A 14,735-nucleotide genomic window follows, 5' to 3' on the forward strand; every position below is an offset into this window, starting at 1 on the left:
CCCCACAACTGGCAAAAAAATAAAAAAGTATATACCCATTCAGAACAGATGAAAACTGTTTTCAAATACAATTGCATGACTCGGTGGCTATGGAATTTACAGATGTGGAAACCCAGAACACAGAAGAAGCCTGACCTTAAGTAGAAAAGGCAGTGTGAACTGAAACTGAGCAAATGCTAAATGAGTCAGAGTCCACATGTCTTCGGCCTATAATATGTAAATACTCCCAACAAAGACAAAAGGGCACCAAAGACTATATTTACTATTCAGCCACTACTTATCTACCAACAATTAAGTATCTACTGCAGCACAAACCTCATGCTTCATATTACCTATGTGAACTGAGATTAACATACATCACTACATTATATTCATGGTTACTACCATGAAGAATAAAGAGACAGCTCGTACAGTGGCTCCTGCCTGTAATCCTAGCTACTCAGGAGACTGAGATCTGAGGATCAAGGTTCAAAGCCAACCCAGGCACAAAAGGACTTGTGCCTCTTATTTCCAATTAACCTCTAGAAAACGAGAAGTGGGGCTTGGCTCAAGGGCAGGGCGGCAGCCTTGAGCTGAAGAGCTCAGGAACAAGGCCCAAGCCCAGGGGTAGGACAGGGACAGTGCCCAGGTCAAGTTCAAGCCCTAAGACTCCCCCCCCCCCAAAAAAAAAGAATAAAGGGACAATCTAGCAATAAGGATTATACATTCTTAATATTCAAACACAGACTTTCAGAACTAAGAGAATTCCCATCTTCTGGTACAAAGTCACTTCTATGACAAAGTTCTAAAGATTAAGTGTTTTACTTACTTGCTTTCTTATGTAGTAACTTGTGAGTAGCCCAACTCCCTTTAAAACATTCCTAAAAGAACAAACAAGAAAATTAGTATCAGGACACGTGAACTAGAATTTTTTTTCTTTTTCTTTTTTTTTTGGGGGGGGGGGGCGGCAGGATGGTTGGCGCTGGGTTTGAACTCAGGCCCTAATACTTGCCAGACAAGTAATTTACCACTTGAGCCATATAGCAACACTGTTGGTTGGGGGGGAAAAAAAATTTAAATGCTAAATATAAGTAGTTATTGCAAGCTTTATTTGGGAAAAAAAACCAAAAGTTTAGAAAAAATACAGAAATGGTCCCTTTTCTTCAAAAGTCAAAAAGGGTATAATTTAGTGGAGGATGCTTACCTAGTATGTTCAAAGTCTGGAAGTTGTTCCAGACAGACAGACAGACAGACACACACACACACACACACAACTACACATAGCACACAGCACATAATAATCTAAACTTTATTTCAAAGAAGCAAAAAAATTAAATTATCTCTCACGTTGGATAGTTGCCATATTCATATTGAAATTTTACTGCACCAAATTATTTTCAATTATGTAAAAAGACCCCATAATAACTCAGCCCCCATAATATGTAAATAGCATTTTAAAGATCCTTCTATTATATGAGTAGTAATTCTTCAGGCAGTCACATCCACAACTCACTAATGCCTGGATATAATGAGCTAGAACACAAACATGGTGAGGTGTGTCTGGCTGACAAGAATGAACAAATAACTGGAGACAAGATGCCTCACTTAGGAAACTATGATAGCAATAAAAAGTAATGGTGAAAGTAATGGTCCCAAGCCTCCACAAACTGAAAAAGACAAAGAAAAGGACAAACCCTTAGGTACAAAGAGAAACACAGAAAGGCTTTAGCCCTGAAACCTGTGGCAGATAGATTTCTGCGTCAACAAACTGCCTTCCTTCTTCCCTCTCTCCCTTCTCCTTCCTATCCTTCTCTCCCTTTTCCTAGGCTTCCCTCCCTCTTTCTCTCCTGTCATTTCCAGGGACCTTGACCCTAACTGTTGAGACAATAAACTTGTGTTCTTTTAAGCCACTAAGTTTTAACAACCTGTCATGGCAGCTACAGAAAACACAGGAGAGAAAAACAGTTCATCCCTGTCATTAAATTGTAAAACTGATGAAAAGATTCCCAACTCCATTGTCAGAACATTAAAGATTCTAGCACAAAAGATAGAGATTACAACCAATCACTAAGGTGGGGAAAAAGTGATTTCTCTGGTATTACTAATTTGTTCAGAACAAACCTGTTAAACCACAATAATGAAAATAGTAGTTATTACCTGCTGCATTTTCCTCTCATCCTCACAAAACCCAACATCACATCCCACCTTAAAGATGACCAAAAGTGAAGCACAGAGAGCAGGTAACTTGTCTGTATCATTTAAGGAAACTGTAACTGACCAAAGGGGGTCTGTGACCCAAGATGACCTGCCTAAAAGGCATGCGTTTACATGGCTTGGCTGTGCACACACACTCAGTAGTCAAAGCATTAAGGAAGCACCAGACACGGAACTAGAAAACATGGATCTGATTAAACAGCCCTGTGCATTATCTAAACCATTCTAAACCGCGAATTTAGGAAATAACAATTACATCCACTCCCGGGGATCCTGCTGGCACACCTAAGAAGTAAGATTCTGTCACTTATAATATGGGACTCTTATCTCCAGAAGGTTAACAGGGCTATCAGGGCTGTGGAGAAAGTATTCCCCAAGGGGCTCATGTGCCAACGGCAAGATCCCAGTTGGAGGATCCATAGTCACTAAGAGGTGATGGGGATGTGGGGACAGTAATGTCATCAGTGGGTATTTTTGCTGCTGTGTTCACAATGAATGGGTTAGTGGAGGGGGCGGGGGAGCAACAATGGCACCTGCCTACAATCTCAGCACTCAGGACACTGGGGCAGGAGTAACCGACATTTGAGAACAGCCTGAGCTACAGAGTTAGTTCCAAGCCACATGCAAGACCCTGTCTTAAGGAAAAGGGTAAGCCATCCACTGGTAGCTCATGTCTGAAATCCTAGACACTCGGAAGGCTTAGAGCCGAGGATCGTGGTTCAAAGCCTGTCCAGTCAGTAAAGTCCAGGAGACTCTTATCTCCGAATAACCACCGGACAACCCGAAGTTGCACTGTGGCTCAAAGTGGTAGAGCACTAGCCTTGAGCTAAAAGAGTTCAGGGATAGTGCCCAGGCCCTAAGTTCAGGTCCCATAACTGACTAAATAAGAGGGGTGACAAGGAAGGGAAGGAGAGAAGGAAAAGGGGAGGAAGAGGGAGGGAAAAATTTTGACTTCTGGCCTCCAAAACTTACGATAAAATTTTTGCTGGTTTTATACCATCTAATTAACCCTAGTTTGTGATAATTTGTTGCTGTAGTCACAGAAAACTTACAGAGCAATTTGTTAACAAGACATCAGGGCACACCACCAGAAAGACTCTAATAATTACATTGCAAGTGAGTGAACGACAAATGACTGCATTCCTGAAGCTTTCTCTGTTCACATGCACTCATTTATGGAGTAACTCCTCATTATTCATGGTCACAGTTAAGCAGAGAGGACAAACCCAACTTATTTTAAGACACATAACTTCATGCAGCACTGTCAAAGTGTTCCCTTCCTTTCCATAAATACCATGGAGTTGCACTTGCTTCTGTCTTCCAGTTGAGCCTATAGCAGTTATTTATGCCAGTAAGACTCAACAAAGGATAGAAATGGGATGGGTAAGGAAGAGAGTCAAGAGAAAAGCAGGTTCTAGAATCAGTTCAGATCTCATTTTAGAAACCTAAAAATCTGCTGGACCCAGGAGCAAAGTCCCACTGTAGCATGCTAGGCATACCATCTCGTACGAATACTACAAATAAAGTTAGGGAAACCTCCCCCAAAGTGGAACAAATGACATGACGTTGTAACAAGTGGTCAGGTGCAGTGCCTCACACCTGTAATCCTCGCTACGTGGGAGGCAGAGACTGGGAGGGTCGTGGTCCAAAGCCAGTCCAGGTAAAAACTGAGCAAGATACTATTCTCATACATTAAGATTACACATGTCGTTCCACATCTGTGATCCCAGGATTAAGGTCCAGGCAGTGTAGGCAAAATTTCATAAGACTCTGTCTGAAAAATAAATAAAACAAAAAGGGGTGGAGGAGTGGCTCAAGAAGTAAAACTTGTCTAGTAAGCACAATGCCTTAGTTCCAATCCCAGCCATTACCATGAAAAAAATACAAAACAACTCGAGATAATATGAGAATACCCAACAAGTCTAACATTCAATCAATGAAAGTTAAAAAAAAAAAAAATGAACAGGGGGGCCAGGAGTTTAGTCTAGTGGTAGAGTGCTTGCCTAGCATGCATGAAGACCCAGGTTCGATTCCTCAGTACCACATACATAGAAAAAACCAGAAGTGGTGCTGTGTCTCAAGCAGCAGAGCTCTAGCCTTAAGAAAGCCCAAGGACAGTGCTCAAGCCCTGAGCTCAAGCCTCAGGAACTAGAGTACATGCATGCCCGAACACACGTGTGCACACGCGTGTGCGCGCATACACACACACACACACACACACACACACACACACACACACACACACAGAAATGAACAGGAGCTGGCACTGGTGATTCATAGCTATAATCCTAGCTACTCAGAAGGCTGAGAAATTTGAGGCCAGCTGAGACGGAAAAGTCCAAGAGATTCCATTTCCAAAATAACTAGCAAAAAAAAAAAATCATGGCTGAAAATGTGACATGAGTAACAGAGTATAAACCAAGGAAGATAGCTAGCTAATTAAGTACAAAGCCCTGAATTTGAGAAAAAAAAAAATCTGTTAAGAATGTGAAAAGGAGAGGTAAAAGGGGTAGCTGAGTTTTCTATAACTGACAGAAACAAAGAGTTTCCAAACTGAAAGAGCCCACATGAAGGATAAAAAAAATCACCTACCCCAAGGCCAGCAAAAAGAAATTTCATTTAACTGGGGATGAACAGAGATTTAATAGAACTTTCAGAGGAAAAGGAGACAAATGGCAATGTCCACAAGCTTCTGAATGCCAAGAACATGTCAGACTTTTCAACGGGGAATCTAGAATAACAAAGTTCTGAGAAAACAATTCCCAAACTAGCAATTTACATCTATTCAGAGTTATCACAGGATACATCCACATAGGCAGACTCTACCAATGTTAACTCCTAGTCACTTCTCAGAAAGCTATAAGAGAAATAGCTAAGAAAGAAGAGATGGATACAGGACCAGCCATGAGAAGATCTCAAAGAGAATTCCAGGATGCCTACAGTGACTGAAGACAAACTGGAGGGGACTTCAAGCAAGTCAGCCCAGACACACTTCCAATGGCAAATGTACTTTAAAGCACCAGAAGATGTTGTGCATGACTGCAGGAGCACAGTAAAAGCAGCGGTTAAAAACTCAAAGGAAGGCAGAGACAAAGGTCTTTGTGATTTAGAAGTGATTAGAACACAGAGTATCTTCATCTAAAGGGAAAAAAAATTGCAAAAAAAATTAATGAACCAAATACACTCTGCCTCTATAACACTGAGCCACCTGATTTATAAACTAAATCAAGAAATATTTGAATGATTTCACTGTGAATTAAAATTCAACACAGCATAAAATATACTTAAAAATACATGAACAAGCCCACCATTTTGAACTTAAACAAGTATTATAAGACGTGAATTTGCATCTAATAAAAATCAATAGTTTTAAAATGATAACACAACACTTTAAAAGTTGCTTTCTAAAAAGTGAAGTCTGCCAAGTTGCCAGTCCTCATGCAACAGCTCTACCCACTGCCAGAGCTAATGGAACCATAGACTGAGACACATCATGCTAGCCTTCTCTACCACAGGTAACCATTTGAGCATGACTTTTCATGGTCTAAAGACAAGGTATTTTTGGAAGTCTTGCTCATGGCAATCAACACCTTATATGTCCAGACATTCGAATGTGGGAAGATTAAACATCTTAATGAACCATCTACACTGCATATCTGTGTCACTGTAACAGTTCCTATAACATAATTCTCAACTTATTTTTCTAACAAACAATTCTAGGGTTTAAACTCTGGGCCTCAACCTTGGTAGCTAGGCAGGCACTCTACCACTTTACCCACTCTCCCATCCCTTTTCTTGTTTTCGTTATTTTTCAAGTAGGGTCTTATATTTTTGCCTGGAACTGGCCTCAGACCACAAACCTTCTTACAGCCTTTCACTGAGCTGAGATAACATGCATGCACCACCACACCTAAGTTGGGGTCTTGGTAACTTTTTTTTTCTTTTGCCAGTCCTGGGGCTTGAACTCAGGGGCTGGCCACTGCGTGTCCTTAGACACTTTTTGCTCAAGGCGGGTGCTCTGCCATTTGAGCCACAGTGCCACTTTTGGCTTTTTCTAAGTATGTGATACCGAGGACTTGAACCCAGGGCTTTGTGCACACTAAGCGAGTACTCTACTACTAGGCTATGTTCCCTGCCCCTTTGCTGCTTTTTTTGTTCAGATCAACATCATACCAAACTCCAGTTCCCTGAATAGTGGGATTACGGACATAAGCCACCTCACTCAGCCACAATTCTTAACTTTTTTGATCATTAAATCCTTCAAGAATCTTAGGAAAGCAATCTCCTCTCCAAAACAAACACACACATATCCATGCATGAATAACATGCACATACAATTCTGTTTATTCTTTCACATAAACTAATGTACGTTATTAGACTACTGGGCTAGTAGGTAGACATGCAAGCAGTGAAGACAAGCAGGTTCTTATCCATTCCAAACATTATATGACTGTTTACATAATTTAAGTTATAAAGGTAAAGAAAACCCACAGTGCTATGAAAAGAGGTGGAGCCGGGCGCAGATATCAACAGGGGTTAGATCATAAGCATACATGTAATCTAGAAAACAGAGCGCCAAGGTTTTAAACCAAGAAGAATCTACACAAACTCCAGTTTATGGCATCTCTCATCTCCATCTATAAACCACAAGTTAAAACACCCTCCTCCCCCAACCGGCACAGTGGCTCACATCTGTAATCCTAGCTACTCAGGAGGCTGAGATCTGAGGATCAAGGTTCAAAGCCAGCCCGGGCACAAAAGGACCTGAGATTCTTATCTTTAATTAAGATCTAGAAAATGGGGATTGGGGCTTGGCTCAAGGGCAGGGTGGTAGCCCTCAGGAACAGTGCCCAGGCAAAGTTCAAGCCCCATGACTCCCCTTCCAAAAAAAAAAGGATTTGCTGGTAAAGCTATGAACAGTTCCTTACTGATACAGAAGCAGGAGCCGCCGCTGCTTCTCCTAGGTAATACCTACAGCAGGTACTGTGCTCACCTATGCACATCTCACTTCTTCCAAATTCACTAACACCAACCTAGAAATTCTGCAAATATGACAAACCTGAAAATAAACAGGTTGGTGTAACAGAATGAGTGAGAAAGGCATACTTCAGTTATGATGTTACAAAGAAAGTCCCTTGTAGTTTCCTTCTGCTTGTTTCCAAAGACAAAGTGGCCAGATGCTAGGAGCAGAGGAAGAAGAGTGGGAGAAGGTGCCTCTGAAATGAGGGATCTGCGAAACAAAAGGAAAAGCCCTAGTTTCAACACTGATGAGAAAGGCTTTTCAACACTGATGAGAAAGGCTGAGGAAAACTTGCAATGACTTGCTGAAGGTCTCTAACTGGGACTGAAGCACAATGACTTGCTGAAGGTCTCTAACTGGGACTGAAGCAACAGCTGTGATTGCAGATGACATTCTTTGAAGAAGGAAAAGGAATAGGAATGCAGCCTATGAGTGAGAAAGTAAGGCCAGACTAGGAAGAGGTACTGTACGGTATCCTGAGAGCAATGAGAACTCAGTGTTGGGGGCAAGCATTCTCCGAGTGAGACAAAAAAAAGGTCTGTTGATTGGTTTCTTGGAGGTGTTTGCCAGGTAAGTAATTTCAGTGGCAAAATGAAGAAACTGAGAGTTCTGACTCAATGACAGATTTTACCAGCAGACCATAGGTGGTCATATGAAAGGAAAACAGCTGTGGGAGCCACTCTGGGTATGCTCGAATACAGATTTAATGGTGGCACCAGAAGCACATCTACAGAACCATCATGGAGTACCTGCAAACCCTACCATATTAATAAGCCTGCATATTTTTATGAAAGGTGTCTGCACTTTTCCAAAAATGCCAATGATTATCACGTTATAACTAAATTGTCACCTAAGCTTGATCAGTCTCCTAGTTAGTACCTCTCCAAAATTTTAACAGAAAACTGTTAGTAATATTAATGCATGCATTTTTTTGGGGGGGGGGCTTGAACTCTGGCCTGGGTGCTGTCCCTGAACTCTTCAGCTCAAGGGTGCCACCCTATCCCTTGATACTCAGCCCCACTTCCCATTTTCTAGTGATTAATTGAAGATGAGTCTCACGGCTTTGTACTGCCCAGGCTGGCTTTGAACTGTAATACTCAGATCTCAGCCTCCTGAGTAGCTAGGATTACAGGCATAAGCCAGGGCACTCGGCCTGCATTTTTTTTTTTTTTTGAGACGGTCTGGTGAAGAGTCTAAGCACCACGTAGCTCAAGCTGGCCTCAAACTCTCAAACCTCCTGCCTTCGCCTCCCAAATGCTCAGATTACAGGTACATTTACTACACTCAGCAATGACACCAACTTTTCAACACGGGGTAAAACTTCTACTTAGATGGTACACAATTTTCACAAGCAAATTATTACCTTTTGCTCTAAATCTACATCTCACACAGGACTCAACATATTAAAAATGGAAAAATGTTTAAGAATCCAAGAAACTTCAGGCATGTTTCACATGTGAGGAGCCCCACTGTTATTTTTAGAACAGAGCTTCTCCATGTACAACTTTTTCCAGATGATATTAACAAGGCCAAGGTTCACATCCTATCTGAAAATAAGACCTATCAAACAGCTAGGGTCTCTTGGAAAGATTTGTCTACAAGTGCTCTTATGTTAAGGCTTCTATTTATTTGCATGTGTATTTGTCATGTTTTTTTATATGAGAATACATGCATTTAATATTTGTTTTTTGTTCTTGTTCATTCTCCTTTTTGATTTGGCTCTAGGGCTTGAACTCAAGGCCAGGGCACTGCCCCCGAAGTTTTTTTTAATTATTATTATTCAAGGATAGCGCTCTACCACTTGAGCCACAGCTCCATCTCCAGCTTTTTTCTGGTTAACTGGAGATAAAACTATTAGGGACTTTCCTACTCAGGCTGGCTTTAATAGAAACCCTCAAATCTAGCATAAGCCACAGGCACCCAACTTTATTCACCACTTTATATATGACAATTTGAAATTATACTAGCATCATCAGAAAAAGAGAGAGGGAAAAAAAAAAAGCTTTACAATGTACAGCACTTTGGATTCACAGGATCATTTGAGCCTCAGAGCAACTTAAGAAATTCACAAGGAAAATTACCATTCCCTTCTGCCCAAAGCAACATGGGACTCAGATTAAGTAACTTCACTAATCCGGAATATCAGGGGAATTACCAAGGGTAGCTAGCTCTAGGATAAAGACTTGGGACTCTCTCTCACTTTTCACCCCCTCCAGCCCCACCCCCCTCCTCAGGACACTACCAATGGAGGATCTCAGTGTAGGCATGTGCTTCTTCTCTTCCACCATCCTGGACTGGATGGGAAAGCTCAGCTACCAGTGCAGCGGGCACACCAGTGCTCCTCAGTAAAGACAAATGGCACACATGCTTCTGTCGGGACCCCGGTCAAAGCTGCCTTCGCTCCACCGCACCAAACCCGACTGGGATACACTACAGCCTGGCAGAGTAGTTTCCTGCACAGATCTGTCCTCACCGAGGGGAAAAAGTGATTCACCCCTCACCCTAGGAAGGGAAGGGGGGGGGTCTTAGAAATTAATTACTTCGGGATGCCAAGCAAATGAATGAACTGCAGAGCCTCCTAGCAACAGCCCCCCCCCCACGCCCTTCCAAGTTGCTTAACTGTCAAGACCCGGTAGTAAATACAAAAGAAGCGGGCCGGACCTAGCGTGGGTCCCCAGGTCAGCCACCCCGGCCGGGCTTCGAGGGTGACAACTCGGCCCTAGCCCGCGCAGCTTCCGGGTCCGGCCCCCGGGGCCGCCCTTCCTCCGACGCCCCTACCTGAGGCGGGCCGGTCCCCCCCCCACACACACACACACCCCGCACACCTGGCAGCACCGGCGGGGGAGGATGCGGGGTCGGAGCCCGGGGGCGGCCCGGCAGCTTCCGCCTCCTGGGCCGAGCCGGGCCCAGCCGGGCCGCGCGGGCCTCACCTCCGTCCCCGCCAGCGCGGCGCGCGGGCCCGGGGCCCGACGAGGCCCGAGGGGGGCGGCGGCACCGAGGGTGGGGGGCTGGGGGGGACGGAGCGAGTCTCGAGGGCCGCGGGTGGGGGGGGGGAGAGGGAGGAAGAGGGGGGGCACCGGCCGCCGCCGAGGGAGGCCGGGCGCGGGCGTCTACCTGCGAGCAGAAGTACGAGCCCTGGATGCCCAGCTTGATGCAGGTGGGACACTGGAGCTTGGCCTCGCTGCTGCAGCCGTCCGTCTCGCACACCCGCGTCTCCACGGCCGCCATGCTGCCTGCCTGCCTGCCTGCCGGAGGAGCGCCTCGCCGAGGAAGAGGAGGAGGGAGGGACGGAGGGAGGGACGGAGGGGAGGGAGGGAGGGAAGGAGGGACGGGCGGGCGGAGGGGTGGAGAGGGGAGGGGAGAGAAACCCAGGGAAGGGAGGGGGGGGAGGAGCCCGGGCCGCCGCGGGCTCGGCGCGGAAAAGGAAAAGGAGCGCGCGACCCGCCGGCCGCGCTGCGCGCCACGCCCACGCCACGCCCCTCGCTCTCCGCGGTCGCCACGCCCCTTCCGTAGGCCACGCCCCCCCACTCCTCCCGGGAGCCCCGCCCTGCAGTGTCTGCGCGCACGTGGGCGACCGCGCGCGTGAGAGGGGGTCTCGCTCCCGGCCCGCCCCGCCCCCGAGGCCGGGGTTCCACCGGGCCGGGCAGCGCGCGACCTCGGGGCACGAGGCGGTGTAGGCCCGGAACCCCGGGCGACCCGCACGCGTGCACCCTCCTCCGCGCGCCCTCAGGCCTCCGCCCCTGGGAAAGTCCTGCCCCCGCCTAAGTTCGGCGTCTCCGGGCCGCCGGCGCTCGCAGGCCCGGGGCCGCAGCGGCCGCCGCCCATTCACAAACCGGAGAACCAGCGCTTCAATGGGCCCATCAACTGGGAGTTACACGCGTCCTCCCGGGAGCCCGGGTGGGGTTGGGTTCCGTTTTTTATTTCCCCACGCACAGCACCACCACCCCGGCCATTCAAATCACCCAGGGCGAGGAATCGTGGATGCAAATGAAATGCAAAAACCCAGCACAAAGAGTCGTCCTGCCTCCCCATTCGACGGAGCGGCGACGGGGAGACGTTCCGTGTTCGCCGGGGATCGTCAAGTTGGAAAACTGCAGGGCTTGTCCCGGGCAAACCTGTTGCCTGAATCAACTGCCGGCCGAGCTGCCATTTTCCAAGCTTCCTTAATTCCTTCAGTCACTGGGGAAGGGAGAAACGGCTTATTTGCTCATCAATTAAGTGCTCTGGATTTCGTTATCTGATCATAGGGTGTTTAAAAACCCTTCCGTAGCTACTAATCCAGAAAAAAACTCATATTCTTTAACACCTTGGCTTGATTTTTATCGTATGAGTATTTACATACAGTGTAATAAAATCAAATCATGGCAATGCATTCATAGAAGCAAAAAGCAAAATAAGTCACTATATGTGTGTATGTGTAGGTGATATATATTTTTTTAATCCTTGTAAGACTTTTAATATTTAAATATTTTTAAAGCTGTTCAGTATCATGCACAGTAGTTTATGTCATTAAATAGATTCTTTCGTAGTTTTAGCAACTCCCTAATTCTCTATTATATGACTTATCTACCAAGTCAAATCTAGTAGTAATAGGTATATGGGTAGTTTTTAAAGATTAGCATATATTACCTATGTAAAGGAAGGAGCTCCTTTCGACATTTCCATATGCTCATAAATGTACTTTGATCAAACTCACCAGACCATCTCTCCCTCTGATCCATCTTCTCTCTTCTTAAAATGATTTCGACAGATTTCATATTTTCATAATGCATATAAAGTACTTCTATCATATTCACCTTCATTCATTCTCTAGTCCTACTTTCTCCTGCTGGCACCTCCCTCCTCCAAAAATTACCTATTTTACTTTCCTATTACTCTTTTTTTTTTCAAGGTATATTCATTGTGAAAGGGTTTGACCCTGAGTTCAAGCCTCATGACCAACAAAAAAGCACAAAAATATTTGCATATGTAAATATTATAATTTTGTTGGATTAACCATCTATTGCTCTTTCTCTCCCAAGTCCCCTTAATCCGTAAGTTTCAACAGCTTTCAATAAATTGCAGAGAGTTTTCTCCTGCCATATTTATACATATAGGCAATGGATTTTTTATACATAGAGTCAATGGACATACATAATATATATTAGACATACATATATGCACACACATAGGTTATGTAAGTTTGTGTTTTGTTTTGTTTTTTTCCCAGTCCTGGGGCTTGAACAGCCTGGTCACCATCTTTGAGTTTTCTCAAGGCTAGAGCTCTGCCTCTTCAACTATAGCACCACTTCTGGTTTTTTCTGTGTATGTGGTACTGAAGAATTGAACCCAGTGCTTCATGCATGCTAGGCAAGCACTCTACCACTAGACTATGCTACCAGCCCAAAGATGCCATTTTTTAAAATACAGAACAATAACCTGTGGGGGTAAGGGCAGGGAATAACTCAAGTCATAAAATGCTTATCTAGCAGGACCAAAGCTCTGATTTCAATATCTAGTAAAGGTACTGGTGACTCACACCTGTAATCCTAGCTATTCAAGAGGCTGAGATCTGAGGATCACTGTTTGAAGCCATCTTGGGCAGGAAAGTCCCTGAAACTCCTATCTCCAATAAACTACTAAGAAAACCAGAAGTAGAGTTGTGGCTCAAGTGGTGAAGCATTAACCTTCAGCAAAAAGAATCTCGGGACAGTGCTCTGGTCCTGAGTTCAAGCCCCAGGACCACAAAAGAAAAGAAAAAAAAAATACTCCCTTCAAGAAACTTGGAGTATAAGTCACTGGTAGAGCACTTATCTAACAGGAGAAGCCCTGGTCCTATTTCCAGTACAGAAACAAGTATTCCTATTTCTTTTGTCTTTTCTAATTTTCCTTCCTGCTTTTTGCCAGTTCTGGGGCTTCAACTCTGGATCTGGACGCTACCACAGTCCTGCTTCTATGATTAACTGGAGATAAGAGTCTCACAGACTTTCCTGCTAGGGGTGGCTTCAAACCATGATCCTCATATCTCAGCATCCCCTATTTATTTTTAGTTTTTATTACAAGAGGTAGATTTCAGTTCAGTTAAAATGATGAGGAAATTTATATCATACATATCCAAAAATAGTATAAAAGAAAGTGTTCTAAACAGGATGCTGGTAATTCACACTTGTCATCCTAGCTACTCGGGAGACTACCATCTGAGTTCAAAACCAACCCAGGCCATAAAGTCCACAAGACTGTTATCTCCAGTAAACTTCCAAAATGTTCGAACTGGAGCTGTGGCTCAAGTGGTAGAGGGCTCTATTGAGCAAAAATGCTCAGGGATAGTGCCAAGCCCTGAGTTCAACTTTCAGGCAGTCCAGGTACCCTACTTCCCTCCCTGAAAAAAAAAAAAAAAGAGTTCTGGACTTAAAAGAGGAAAAACTCCTAGATTATACCCAGTCTACTTTTCTAAGAAAACACGTTTCATTCTACAAGTTAGCCTGGAAATTAATTGACTGAAATTTTGTGTTAAGGCAACTCTGTCATCTAAAATTCAGTGGCTCAGATAAATATCAATCATGCACCACAAAGTTTAATTGGAAAAATGTGTTTCCCATCTGGTTTCCTTCCATACCATCAAGCAAATTAAAATGACAAGTGCCATCATCTGCTACCCCTGGGAGCTTAGCAAGAGACACCAAAGTCGCTTGAATTGATTTCTGCTGACATATTCCACAATGTACGTATACCAAGACCATTCCAAGATTGATTACACAGACAAGGAGAACTAAAGTAATTTTTCAAATAGGTTTGGAGTGGCAGCATAAAATAGACACAGCATTTTAGTTTTCTGTCTTAATCACTAGTGATAAATTTAAAAAAAGTGGAAACCTTGAGTAATTGGAATTTAGATAAATATTATAAATTGTGAAATACTTGACAGATGCATTAACACCAAAAGCTCTTTGCAAAATTGAACATTTTCCTTTAAACTGTGAAAGTAATGCATCAATAGACCATTGAGATCTGAGACACATACTTTGAATTACCTAAGAGCATAACATTTACACATATTATGTTGATAACAACTCTTCCAACAAAAAGAGGCCAGGGAAAGATACAAAAGAGAAGTACTCTTCTTTCATACTTTCCAATTAGGGTTGAAATTACATTAATGGATTGCTATGTTTGCCAAATAGCCAACAGAAAAGATAACGGACATTATATTAAATCAGCCTGGACATGAAAGACAAGCATCTATTTGGTTTGTAGGTTTCTCCACTCCTTGCAAACCTGTTTACAGTCATCCTTTTCACAGTGCACTGTGCACCTACTTGCATGCTGTAAGCTTGCAGATTTCTGTTGCTTCCTTTCTTAGCCAAGTGGTCGTTTTCTAACAATGATTTGGGGTTACTCTATTTGTATTGCTCTATGTCTTTCAAAGGAGTGCACACTACAAAGTACATGAATTAAAATTTTTATAGCATCCATTCATAGACATTGATTTATGATAGGACTCCATTTCAGCTCAAGCTGGGGCATATTTGAAAGCAATACAAGA

At 44.0% G+C, this 14,735-nt stretch overlaps 1 protein-coding gene across 2 annotated transcripts in view; it reads right to left on the minus strand.

Annotated features, from left to right (window-relative positions):
* Positions 1 to 14,735, minus strand: part of Metap1 (methionyl aminopeptidase 1) — a 51,237-nt gene that overhangs the window by 19,184 nt on the left and 17,318 nt on the right. The window contains exons 1-2 of one of the 2 annotated variants that reach the window (XM_090356779.1): positions 10,328 to 10,523; positions 809 to 860 (exon numbers count right to left, since the gene is read on the minus strand). In XM_090356779.1, the coding sequence (XP_090212905.1) occupies positions 809 to 860; positions 10,328 to 10,441 (166 nt within the window). In that variant the 5' untranslated portion in view covers positions 10,442 to 10,523. Of the gene's footprint in view, positions 1 to 808; positions 861 to 10,327; positions 10,524 to 14,735 lie in introns of those variants that run through there. The other variant, XM_090356780.1, reaches the window with a different exon arrangement.

This window comes from Megascapheus bottae, chromosome 23, assembly GCF_031878675.1.
Source record: "Megascapheus bottae isolate mThoBot1 chromosome 23, mThoBot2.hap1, whole genome shotgun sequence".
Taxonomy (NCBI): domain Eukaryota; kingdom Metazoa; phylum Chordata; class Mammalia; order Rodentia; family Geomyidae; genus Megascapheus; species Megascapheus bottae.